General features: G+C 40.8%; 1 protein-coding gene, 1 long non-coding RNA gene and 1 pseudogene across 5 annotated transcripts; 1 reads left to right on the plus strand and 2 right to left on the minus strand.

Annotated features, from left to right (window-relative positions):
• Nucleotides 1–618: 618 nt before the first annotated feature.
• LOC110503391 (lysophosphatidic acid receptor 6-like) lies at nucleotides 619–1686 on the minus strand (annotated as a pseudogene). The gene has a single exon (XR_016491464.1). The product of XR_016491464.1 is annotated as a lysophosphatidic acid receptor 6-like (transcript).
• LOC110504132 (lysophosphatidic acid receptor 6-like) lies at nucleotides 619–8725 on the minus strand. Of its 3 annotated transcripts, XM_021582963.3 has the most exons (4): nucleotides 8636–8714; nucleotides 8278–8338; nucleotides 4176–4271; nucleotides 619–3644 (listed from the first exon to the last, which is right to left on the minus strand). In XM_021582963.3, the coding sequence occupies exon 4, from the start codon at nucleotides 3638–3640 to the stop codon at nucleotides 2537–2539; it is 1104 nt and encodes a 367-aa protein (XP_021438638.2). In that variant the 5' UTR covers nucleotides 3641–3644; nucleotides 4176–4271; nucleotides 8278–8338; nucleotides 8636–8714; the 3' UTR covers nucleotides 619–2536. The 3 variants fall into 3 exon arrangements, with proteins under 3 accessions (XP_021438638.2, XP_090074963.1, XP_021438639.2); XM_090218837.1 differs by lacking the exon at nucleotides 4176–4271; XM_021582964.3 differs by lacking the exon at nucleotides 4176–4271 and having other exon boundaries at nucleotides 8278–8725.
• On the plus strand, nucleotides 1814–5062 carry LOC149972419 (uncharacterized). Its single transcript, XR_016491418.1, has 2 exons — nucleotides 1814–2036; nucleotides 2659–5062. It is a non-coding gene; the product is annotated as an uncharacterized LOC149972419 (long non-coding RNA).
• Nucleotides 8726–13384: the final 4659 nt, after the last annotated feature.

The following is a 13384-nucleotide window of genomic DNA, read 5'->3' on the forward strand; positions in this document are numbered from 1 at the left end:
GTCTAGACTCTAGAGGTAATGGATCATATTCTTAAGTGTTAGTGGGTGAAAGTGTGAATCTAGGTTACTTAAAGTGGAGGGTTGTGGTATGCTCTGAGCTGTCTTTTAGTAAGGGAAAGTGTAAACAATCTCATGCACTGACCTGGTTTGAGCATAGTGGAAAAGTAACTTTGTTTTTCACACAGTTAAGTGTCGCATAGGAGTGACACCACCTGCCGGAAGACAATGACTCATTGGATGAATTTATTTGAATGGCACCTTTACACTGGCTTTCCTATACTAGACTCCATAGTGACTTTTTATGTCCTGTCTGTCTGCCATATAGCCTGTGCACAGATGTCCCTCCATATGGCAGGGCTCTGAGCCACGGAGCTGTTGGATGGCTGCTGCTGCCTGCCTGGCTCCTCAGCCAGAAACTTCATGAATTATCAACAAAGTCACATGACTATCTGATGGTCGAACCAATCAACAAAGGGAACTGTTGGGCACCCGGCTCCGCATGTGAATGAAAGCCTTAGTAATTATTAGTACTTTTGGGGAAATACATGGGGAAGTACAAAACCTATATACAGTAAATGTCAATGACTTCAGTCTTATTAACCATCAAAATCAGGAAGATGAGGTCAAATGTTTATTCTATAAAACAATTGTATTGGCACATCTTAAAAGTACAGATGAGCTCAATTAAACTTACAGAAGAGATGAACTGTTACCACAAAAAAAAAAACTATAACATATAATTTGACAAAATATCATTCTATATTTAACTATAAATTGTGGCATATTTAGGGACACATTTTGATGCTGTTACCTCAAAATCTCCACTGGTAGTGGTTTCTCACTCACTGTGTTCTCACCCTTCATCTACTTTCATGTGATCTGGCCTGAGAAACCTCCATGTCAGAACCTTCTTCTTCCAGAAAGCATCTAAAGAGAAGTACTACAACAGTTGGTTGACGCTGGCCAGACAGAACATGGGCATGATAGCCTGCCTGATTTTGAGCGTCACGACGATGGAGGAGGGCAGGAAGAAGACAAACATCAGAAGGTTGATGGTGAAGATCAGCATGACGTTCATCTTGTTGACCCTGGCGGCATCGCTGAGGTGCCCACGTAGCTTCCAGGACACCATGGTGGTGGCGACCACGTTGATCCCCAGCATGATGAACACCAGCCCGGACTGCACATAACCAACGATCGGATTCTCCACAGAACATACATTAATAAACTCAAAGCAGACGTTAGTGGCATCACAGCTCTTTATCTGACTGATCTGGTAGAGGCTCTCTGGAATGATGACTGCCACTATCAGGACCCAGATGAAGACGCAGGCCTTCCAGGCGTTGGTGGTGGTGCGGAGGTTGCAAGACCTCAGAGGGTGGACCACAGCCTGTCCAGGCCAATGAAGGTGATGAAGGCGGCGCTGGAGCGGATGTTGTTGTGGAACAGCATGGTGGTGGCTGTACAGGCCTGGATGCCCAGGGGCCAGGTGCCCGTGGCGTAGAAGTAGACCCGGGTGGGCAGGGACAGGACCAGCAGCAGGTCGGACAGAGCCAGGTGGCTCATGGCGACAGCGCTGGAGGATTTGAAGCCATGGCGGCAGAGCAGAACCCACAGTGACATGGCATTGAGCGGCAGGCCCAGCACCACCACGCAATGGCAGAGGCTGTCACATAATAACTCCCCTCAGAGGAGAGTGCTCCTAAACTATCATTGTTGTTGTTCATGGTGTCTGTGCGTGTAATTTGAAAAGAGACAGAAACCACTCCCAATCCACTCACTCAATATTCTGGTTGCCACTTCCTGTCAGAGCAGTCTGCATAGAGGTTGAGCTGTTCTTAACTTCCGGAATGAAAGTGTTGAAACAGGAAGTGAGGGTGATTTTTTTTATTTTCTCAGGAAGGTCCTCCCATCCTCTCTGCTGATAAGGTTGAAGACTCTTGACAACATGAACCATGTCTGAGTAACAAACTATCAACATGAAGAATCTCCGATCTCTGACCTAAACAGACAGTCTGATCATTTTTTTACGAAAAGTGAGTTATTCGTAGTGAATAGTTATAAACAAGCGTGTTGATCAAGAGCAACTGTCTAAAAAATGTAAATACCGTTTTATATTTGAAATGGTCTGGATGTACACATCTTTACTGTCTAGATTGAGAGTGGGTGGATTGCATCTAAACAGTCCATATCTGAACAGTGTATAATTATGTAGAAGCTTCTATTCAGTATGAATAAATTACAAGACTCAGGGTTGTAAATCCCATGCCTTTTGTTGATCAGATCAGTTAGTGTTAGATATGCCCTCTGAGATATTCTGTGGAACCTATTTGAATCTCAGCCTCCTAAAGGTAAGAGGTAAGACTAGGACCAAAGGCCACGTGTGATGAGTGAGAATACAATGGAAGGTTGGATGATTGATTTAAAAACATTTATTCCAAGTGCTGGCCATTCATTCAATCTTCGAGCAACTTGTCTCCTCTGTCTGCTGTGGGGATCTGAGTTTTCCATTTCCCAGATAGAGGCATTTCCCCATCTACAGGGGAAATGTCTCCACCCTGCTCTCCACTCTGCAGGCACCAAGAGGGGATAAGCCACATCTATCTAGCAAGTCCAATTGATCTCCATTGACCTGGGCATCTGATCCTGTCTCTCCAGGTTCCTTGACCTTGATGTTGTCCATTGGATGCTGGTTGATTTCCCTGAGCCTCGCCACTACGTTTCCTCTAGTGGACATCCTCCGCCTCTCCTTGCTGGCAGTCAGCAGGTTCTCCTTCAGGATGAAGTAGTAGCAGACCCCGTCCGTCAGACAGTTGATGCTGCCCAGACACATGCTGATATGGACCAAGTCTCTGAGGGGGTTGATGACGTTCGGGTCCTCCGTGCGGTTCTTGGCCAGGAAGTAGACGACTGCGGCCACGTGGTAGGGGATGAAGCACAGCAGGAAGGCCACCAGGTTGCTCAGGACGATTTTCACAGACTTGTTGTTCCTCAGCTTATCGTCCAGTGGGTTCAGTCGCCGCATGCCACTCAGGATCTGCATCACACGCACCGAGAAGAACACCATGGCAACCGTGCTGATTGAGAACACTGTCTCTATGGCGATGATGATCCATTTCTTCTTCCAGGTTTCGCTGGAGAACTTCTGGAAACACTTGGTTTCGTTGCCTTTGTGCATTCTGGTGTCGTTGTTGTTTTTGTTGTGGAGCTCATAGACGGGTGTGGTGAAAGCGAATACCATCACCCACACGGCCAGGCATACCAGGGCAGCCTTCCGTGGCGAATGCAGACGCTTGCCATTGATTGGAAATCGCAAATAAACATAGCGGTCGCCAGAGATGCACACGATCAGTATGATGCTCCCATAGATGTTGACGAACACCAGGCTCTCCAGGAAGGTGCAGAATCCCATGCTCAGGCCCCAGTTGTGTTCGTAGGCGTACATCTTGAAGGGCAGAGAGAAGATGAGAAGGCTGTCGTTGATGATCAGACTGCTGAGGTACACCGTGGACTCAGTCCATCGACGCATTCTGAAGAGGAGGAGCCACAGAGCGGCCAGGTTGAGGGGAAGACCCACCATGAATGTGGGGACATAGACAATCCACTGTATATAGCACACTTTGCTGTCACACAGTACCATTTTCCTGCAAACAGAGAGGGAAATACATACACATGAATGTAATTTCACTTATGACTCAATAATTTTTAACCAATACTAGAGGCATCAATCAGGATGGTCACTGTGCAAGAGTAAAGAGATTTATAGGGGATATCCTGTAGTAAAGCTCAAGTGCATTGGAAAATAATGAACCAACTAATCATTTGGATCACAACTGCCATCTCATAGACTAGGCATTGTGTTACTACCTACTAGGCGACGGTAACTAATTTCATTTTAGTGTACCAGGCTTTTTAGAGGTCCATTACTAAGTGGCAGTACTCAATTCCTCTGTAACCCTATAAAAGGGGAAAGGAATTGGCATTCTTGGAAAGGCATCTTATCTGAGATTCTGGGATGATCTCAAAACGCACACTCCATGTGTCCTCTGTCCTCTCTCTTTAAAACCCATTGGAGGAGAAGGTCAGAGGAGCGAGACATCTGGTTTTCTCATCCAATGAATTTTGAAAAGGAGATGAGGAAAGAGGATGTTAGGAGTTTGAAATTGAGATCTTACCTCGTTTGGGCCAAGTCAAAGATGGATTATTATATTGTCAAGATGTCCTCAAAGATGAAAGGCTGGCATGAGGCAGCAAGATCAGGTGGGACCATTCTATCCAATGAGAGGGGGAGTTACGTGTGAGAACAACAGGCAAAACTCAGATATAAAGTAATTTCTTTCAAAGTTGATAAAATGCCACGTCAGTCCACCTATATCGGTGCATTTGTAACAAACGAACCATTACGAAACGTATTTTCAATCAAATAAGCCTCACATAGCAAATTAGCAATTAAAGGTTTTGTTGACCAAATTTTACACTCTCTCATGGACTTCCATTCCTTACTTTGTGGTCTTATTTTTGTTGACAGATTTTGGGATGAGTAAACCCTCTCGCCTCGACTCTTCCTCTCTGGCCACGTGCTGTGACTGTGTTTGATTGTCATGTTTAAGGGGTTGATGGGAACTAGTGTGAAAGTAAAGAAGGCCTATTTATAAAACGGCAACACCAGCCGCTGTCCTTTGTGTTATCGGAACAGAGTTGTGTTTAAAATGTTAGAAAACTACTTCCCATAGCCTGATACATTAGCTTGTAATTTAGTGGGATAGGCCAATAGTTTACCCTTTTGCAGTATGACTTGTCAGACATTTATCACATGTTCAACTGGTATTGGTAGTTAATTAGATTTGCAGTGAAATCAGTTTGGAATTCATCTTAAACTGTGTGCAGTGAACCACTTTTATATAGACTATCAGTAAGACTTGGCCTATCTCTCTATTTGCCGGTAGCAACTCATTGTAATCAAGCTATTTGTGGTTTTGTACATTAAATACTTCCCAATCAATGATCAGCACTGTACCATTGATCAAAATCGTTACATGTCAAATTAAAGCAATTTTGTATACTTCTATCATTCATTTGGTCGGCCTGTTGGGAACCATGTCTTAGTTTGAAGCTCCTCTTTGCTCCTGTCTAAATCAAGGGGTGTTGTACCGCTTATGTCTATGACTATCATCCCACAGACACAGGGCACAGACATCAGTTCAACGTCTAGTTTTGATTTACATTTGGTTGAGTTGTCAACTAACGTGAATTCAACTTGAAATCAACAAAACATTTCATCATGTCAGTCAAATTAAGTTAAAGTTGGGTGAAAAAAAGGAAATTCCCTTATGATTGACTTTTTATCATAACTAATCAGTTTTCCACGTTGATTTTACTTCATCACATAGGATTTTCGTGTTGAATTATTGTGGAAATAACATTGATTCAACCCGTTTTTGCCCAGTGGGATGTCACATTAGGTAATAGCCTACCACTGTCCTATCTATGCATATAAATATGTCAGTGTAAGTTTAGTACCATTTTACAACTACAGTTGAAGTCGGAAGATTACAATTAATAGCATCATAGTGAGCGCTAACAGGGATCTACTGTCCATGGGTTATAAATACAGTTGAAGTTGGAAGTTTACATACACTTAGGTTGGAGTCATTAAAACTTGTTTTTCAACCACTCCACAAAATTCTTGTTAATAACAAACTATAGTTTTGGCAAGTCGGTTAGGACATCTACCTTGCGCCTGACACAAGTAATTTCTCCAACAATTGTTTACAGACAGATTATTTCACTTATAATTAACTGTATCACAATTCCAGTGGTTCAGAAGTTTACATACACTAAATTGACCGTGCCTTTAAACAGCTTGAATAATTCCAGAAATTATGTCATGGCTTTAGAAGCTTCTGATAGGCTAATTGACATCATTTGAGTCAATTGGAGGTGTACCTGTGGATGTATTTCAAGGCCTACCGTCAAACTCAGTGCCTCTTTGCTTGACATCATGGGAAAATCAAAAGAAATCAGCCAAGAAAAACAATTGTAGACCTCTACAAGTCTGGTTCATCCTTGGGAGCAATTTCCAAACGCCTGAAGCTAACACGTTCATCTGTACAAACAATAGTACGCAAGTATAAAAACCATGGGACAACGCAGTCGTCATACCACTCAAGAAGGAGACACATTCTGTCTCCTAGAGATGAATGTACTTTGGTGCGAAAAGTGCAAATCAATCCCAGAACAACAGCAAAGCACCTTGTGAAGATGTTGGAGGAAACAGGTACAAAATTATCTACATATAGAGAATAGAGAATAATATATAAAAATGAGTCCGATATCGACATAACCTGAAAGGCCGCTCAGCAAGGAAGAAGCCACTGCTCCAAAACCGCCATAAAAAAAGCCAGACTACGGTTTGCAACTGCACATGGGGACAAAGATTGTACTTATTGGAGAAATGTGCTTTGGTCTGATGAAACAAAAATATAAATGTTTGCCCATAATGACCATCGTTAAATTCAGAGGGAAAGTGCAAGCTTGCAAGCCGAAGAACACCATCCCAACCGTGAAGCACGGGGGTGGAAGCATCATGTTGTGGGGGTGCTTTGCTGCAGGAGGGACTGGTGCGCTTCACAAAATAGATGGCATCATGAGGACGGAAAATTATATGGATATATTGAAGCAACATCTCAAGACATCAGTCAGGAAGTTTAAAGCTTGGTCGCAAATGGGTCTCCCAAATGGACAATGACCCGAAGCATACTTCCAAAGTTGTGGCAAAATGGTTTAAGGACAACAAAGTCAAGATATTGGAGTGGCCATCACAAAGTATTGGCCTCAATCCTAGAGACAATTTGTGGGAAGAACTGAAAAAGTGTGTGCAAGCAAGGAGGTCTACAAACCTGACTCAGTTACACCAGCTCTGTCAGGAGGAATGGGCCAAAATTCACCCAACTTATTGTGGGAAGCTTGCGGAAGGCAACCAAAACGTTTGACTGAGGTTAAACAATTTAAAGGCAATGCTGCCAAATACTAATTGAGTGTATGGTAACTTCTGACCCACTGGAAATGTGATGAAAGAAATAAAAGCTGAAATATATCATTCTCTATACTATTATTCTGACATTTCACATTCTTAAAATAAAGTGGTGATCCTAACTGACCTAAAACAGGGAATTTTTACTGGGATTAAATGTCTGGAAGTGTGAAAAACTGAGTTTAAATGTATTTGGCTAAGGTGTATGTAAACTTCCGACTTCAACTGTATGTCCACTGTTGACATGGAAACAAGGAAATAGTTGCCCACCAAGAGGTTAAAGGAAAACTCCACCCAAAAACAATATTTTGGTATTTGTCCATTGTTGACATAGTCCCAAAAGGTTGTGTAACTTTCAAAACACAGAAATCATCCCTGATGATGTATTTTGCATCATATGGTGCTTCCGAGTGGCGCAGCGGTCTAAGGCACTGCATCTCAGTGCAAGAGGCGGCACTACAGACCCTGGCTTGATTCCACAACCGGGCGTGATTAGGGGTCCCATAGGTCGGCGCACAATTGGCCCAGCGTCATCCGGGTTAGGGTTTGGCTGGGGTAGGCCACCATTGTAAATAAGAATGTGTTCTTAATTGACTTGCCTGGTTAAAAAATTTAACACAAAAAAACAACTCTGTTGCAAAATGCATCATACAAGGGTGATTTAGAGCTACATACCTTGAAAACTTGAGTGCTGACAAGCTAAATATTTTGGGACTATGTCAACAATGGGCGAATGAAACAAATACCAAATATCGTTTTTGGGTGGAATTATCCTTTAATGCGTGATGGTCTGCTATGACTGTTTATTCAACACCATAAGAAAATGATCAAATACATTGTTTGTTTGCATCCTACTAAGATTAACATTTACTGTTTATTAAAGTAATAATGAGTTCAAATCCATTGTTGATTTACATACGTTTTTTTTTACTAATTTGAATGTCGCAGGTTTAAATTTAACATGATGACTGAACCAATGACTGTATAGGTCTGAACAGTGATTTTTTCCCCTTTGTAGATTGTGCATGAGTTTAAAATGTGTTTCCATTGTTGTAGGGATCATGACATTTGAATTTGTCTAGATGATTTACGATTATATGGCACAGTATCTCACAACAGCATGGCAGAAACCTCAGGTGATTGTAAAGATAAAATTAGGTTAGCTAAGGCATGCACAGTGAAGAACTGGGTGCAAAACTCCAGTCCAAAACCATTACAGTAGGCTACTTTAAAAACACACTCACCGAAATCGCGTTGGGATAATTGTCTCCTCTCAACTGGAGCCGAACCTCGTGGCTTTGAGTCCTTGTTTGGTAAAACAGACTTTAACCTACAGTAAATAGCCTATGTCGTGCCAATATGTATTCCTCTGATTGATAGTGAAACCCGTTGTGCACGCTGTTTTCCAAAGAGCACTACACAAACCACACTGGACCTGCAGTCTGCTCTAGGCTAGTACCGCTTTGATTGACTAGTTTGCATTGACTAGGTTTAACGAAGCAGTGTATTTCAAATGAAACTAACATAATCAGATAAACACATACAGTAGCTAAAAGAAGACACTCTTCACTTGTTGTGTGGATTGCACACATACATACCCACCACTTCTGCTTAGGCCACAGACGTGGTTAATCACGCTCAGTTTTCTTTTGTATGTAAAACGTTTCACTACCTCTGTAAGATATGTAGGTTAACAGAAGGCGTTTCCCCTTTGACATATATACGTTTCCCACGCAGGTTTGAGGTTTTCATTTCGTCTTTTCTAGAAAGAACCAAGCTGTATATTCAATTGTAAATCTTTTTAATCATGATTCCATCAACTGTCATTGCTCATGCACACATTCACATACGAGTGGGTGACTGTCTGGAAAATAGTCTGAAACAGTGAAATACAACTTTATAATGTAAAGTTGCACTAGACGGTCCCCAGTAAGGGGACATTTGGAGTACTCTGTCAGGAGCCAATTCAAATTCATGTGTGTGTGTGTGTGTGTGTGTTTGAAATATCATTACTAGTGGTGAAATCTAGCTCTCTGGAAACTGCCCCCTTGTTCTTGCCTGAAAGTACAAGTAGACTTTTGACTGTGAAGTCTGTCTGATAATGTAGGCCAGAGAAAAATGTCGTTATGGCATAGAGTACAATACATCACCTCCACAGCCACATTCTCATTTCTTTTCCATCTTCACTTTTCATACTTTGAATGAGTGATCTTCCAGTCATTGTGAAACTAGTCATCATTGCCTGGGCCCCCATGCGTTTGAATGAATCCTCTACAGATCAGTAATCCATATTTGGTCTAGAAAAGCGATTAAGGCCTACTCTACATGTCTCATGTCACACTTCCTCTCAGCCTAGTGTACAGTGCATTCGGAAAGTATTCATACCCCTTCACTTTTTCCACATTTTGTTACTTTACAGGCTTATTCTAAAATGGATTAAATCGTTTTTTCCCCAAATCAACCTACACACAATACCAAGAAAAAACAGGTTTTTAGAAATTTTGGGCAAATGTATATAAAAAAAATGTAATAGCATAGCACCTTTGGCAGTGATTACAGCCTTGAGTCATCTTGGGTATGTCATAACAAGCTTGGCACACCTGTATTTGGGGCGTTTCTCCCATTCTTCTCTGCAGATCCTCTCTAGATCTGTCAGGTTGGATGGGGAGTGTCTCTGCACACCTACATTCAGGTCTCACCAGAGATGTTCGATCGGGTTCAAGTCCGGGTTCTGGCTGGGCCACTCAAAGTCATTCAGAGACTTGTACCGAAGCTACTCCTGCGTTGTCTTGGCTGTGTGCTTAGGGTCGTTGTCCTGTTGGAAGGTAAACATTCACCCCAGTCAGGTCCTGAGCGCTCTGGAGCTGGTTTTCATCAAGGATCTCTCTGTACTTTACACCGTTCATCTTTCCCTCGATCCTGACTAGTCTCCCAGTCCCTGCCGCTGAAAAACATCCCCACAGTATGACACTGCCACCACCATCCTTCACTGTAGGGATGCTATTGGCCAGGTGATGAGCAATGGCCACTCTACCATAAAGGCCTGATTGCTGGAGTTCTGCAGAGATGGTTGTCCTTCTGGAAGGTTCTCCCATCTCCACAGAGGAACTCTGGAGCTCTGTCAGAGTGACCATTGGGTTCTTGGTCACCTCCCTGACCAAGGCCCTTCTCCCCTGATTGCTCAGTTTGGAACCACCAAGAAGAGTCTTGTTGGCTCCAAACTTCTTCCAATTAATAATGATGGAGGCCACTGTGCTTTTGGGAACCTTCAATGCTGCAGACATTTTTTGGTACCCTTCCCCAGATCTGTGCCTTGACACAATCATGTCTCTGAGCTCTAAGGACAATTCCTTTAACCTCATGGCTTGGTTTTTGCTATGACACGCACTGTGAACTGTGGGACCGTTATAGTCCAGGCTGTATCACATCCGGCCGTAGTTGGGAGTCCCATAGGGTGGCGCACAATTGGCACAGCGTCGTCCAGGTTTGACCGGGGTAGGCCATCATTGTAAATAAGAATGTGTTCTTCATTGACTTGCCTAATTAAATGAAGGTAAAACATTTTTTTAATTAAATAGTCAGGTGTGTGCCTTTCCATATCATGTCCTAATCAATTACATTTTCCACAGGTGGTCCAATCAAGTTGTAGAAACATCTCAAGGAGGATCAATTGAAACTGGATGGGCCTGAGCTCAATTTCAAGTCTCATAGCAAAGGGTCTGAATACTTATGTAAATAAGGTATTTTTAGTATTTTATATATTTATTTATTTTCAAAAATTTCTAAAAACCTGTTTTTGCTTTGTCATTATGGTGTATTGTGTGTAGATTGATGAGGAAATAAAATAATTTTATACATTTTAGTATAAGGCTGTAACGTAACAAAATGTGGAAAAAGTGAAGGGGTCTGAATACTTTCCTAATGCACTGTATGTGTGCATTGTGCAATAGATACAATATACTGAATGTGGTAACACATTTGTCAAATTAATGAAACAAGGTGTAAGCCTAAGATCATATTTCAAGACCATGTACAACACAGACAGCGATTGAGAGTCCTACTGAGTTTTTGTCACCTGCGGTGATACTTGAACTTAACACGATTAACCAAACATTTTGTTTGATTAGCTACTGTACATAACCAAGGAGTTAACAGTCCTTGTATCACATTTCCACACAGGCTGCCAAGACTGTGACATTAATAACATGATCCACCTGCCTCCTGTTACAGGAACGATGGATGCAGGGGGAAGGTAACCAGTAAATTAGGCTTAATTATATTTAATGAACTAATTATCACCAGGGGTTTGCCAATATATTACTCTATTTTTATTTTATTAATCTTTTAATGTCATGTAATATTATCTTATGTTGTTCTTGTCCGTAACTGGTCCTTACTCAGTCATGTGTTTGTACATTTTATGTGGAACCCAGGAAGAGTAGCTGCTGCATGTTCAATAGCTAATGGGGATCCTAATCAATTATAGTGAGCTTCAAAAGTATTGGGACAGTGACACATTTTTTGTTGTTTTGGCTCTGTACTCCAGCCTTTTGGATTTGAAATGATACAATGACTATGAGGTTCAAGTGCAGACTGGCATTTGAGAGTATTTTCATCCATATCAGGTGAACCGTTTAGAAATTACATCACTTTTTGTACTTTTTAGGGAACCAAAAGTATTGGGACCAAAAGTTTAGTTTTTGGTCCCATATTCCTCGAAAGCAATGATTATGTTAAGCTTGTGACATTACAAACTTGTTGGATGCGTTTGCTGTTTTTTGTGTTTCAGATTATTTTGTGCCCAGTAGAAAATAATGGTAAATAATGTATTGCCTCAATTTGGAGTCACTTTTACTGTAAATAAGAATAGTATATGTTTCTAAATACTTCTACATTCATGTGGATACCACCATGATTAAGACAAAACATCAGCTATGCTGGTTAACGCTTGACCTGATTGAATCCAGGCCTAAATTTAACCAATAGTAGTGCTCTTTGGTTAGTGAATAGCATATGGAAATTGTAACTTTAATCTTTAATGATTGTAAAAAACTGTTTTGCACAATAAGATTATTAAACAGATGTTGGGGAGAGGTTTCCCTTTGGTGGATAGATTAATAAATCAGATCAGGATAAATTAGGTTTCCCTCTAGTGGATAGATTAATAAATCAGATCAGAATAAATTAGGTTTCCCTCTAGTGGATAGATTAATAAATCAGATCAGGATAAATTAGGTTTCCCTCTAGTGGATAGATTAGTAAATCAGATCAGGATAAATTAGGTTTCCCTCTAGTGGATAGATTAATAAATCAGATCAGGATAAATTAGGTTTCCCTTTGGTGGATAGATTAATAAATCAGATCAGGATAAATTAGGTTTCCCTCTAGTGGATAGATTAATAAATCAGATCAGGATAAATTAGGTTTCCCTCTAGTGGATAGATTAGTAAATCAGATCAGGATAAATTAGGTTTCCCTCTAGTGGATAGATTAGTAAATCAGATCAGGATAAATTAGGTTTCCCTCTAGTGGATAGATTAGTAAATCAGATCAGGATAAATTAGGTTTCCCTCTAGTGGATAGATTAATAAATCAGATCAGAATAAATTAGGTTTCCCTCTAGTGGATAGATTAGTAAATCAGATTAGGATAAATTCGGTTTACCTCTAGTGGATAGATTAGTAAATCAGATTAGGATTAATTAGGTTTCCCTCTAGTGGATAGATTAGTAAATCAGATTAGGATAAATTCGGTTTACCTCTAGTGGATAGATTAGTAAATCAGATTAGGATTAATTAGGTTTCCCTCTAGTGGATAGATTAATAAATCAGATCAGAATAAATTAGGTTTCCCTCTAGTGGATAGATTAGTAAATCAGATTAGGATAAATTCGGTTTACCTCTAGTGGATAGATTAGTAAATCAGATTACAGTAGGATAAATTCGGTTTACCTCTAGTGGATAGATTAGTAAATCAGATTACAGTAGGATAAATGAGGTTTCCCTCTAGTGGATATATTAGTAAATCAGATTAGGATAAATTCGGTTTACCTCTAGTGGATAGATTAGTAAATCAGATTACAGTAGGATAAATTCGGTTTACCTCTAGTGGATAGATTAGTAAATCAGATTACAGTAGGATAAATTCGGTTTACCTCTAGTGGATAGATTAGTAAATCAGATTACAGTAGGATAAATTAGGTTTCCCTCTAGTGGATATATTAGTAAATCAGATTAGAACAAATTAGCTTTCCCTCGTGTGAATAGATTAGTATTCAGATTAGGATAAATGAGATTTCTCTCTAATGAATCGATTAGTATATCAGATTAGGATAAATTAGATTTCTCTCTA

This window comes from Oncorhynchus mykiss, chromosome 24 (assembly GCF_057628025.1).
Source record: "Oncorhynchus mykiss isolate SJ-2025 chromosome 24, ASM5762802v1, whole genome shotgun sequence".
NCBI classification, from domain to species: Eukaryota; Metazoa; Chordata; class Actinopteri; order Salmoniformes; family Salmonidae; genus Oncorhynchus; species Oncorhynchus mykiss.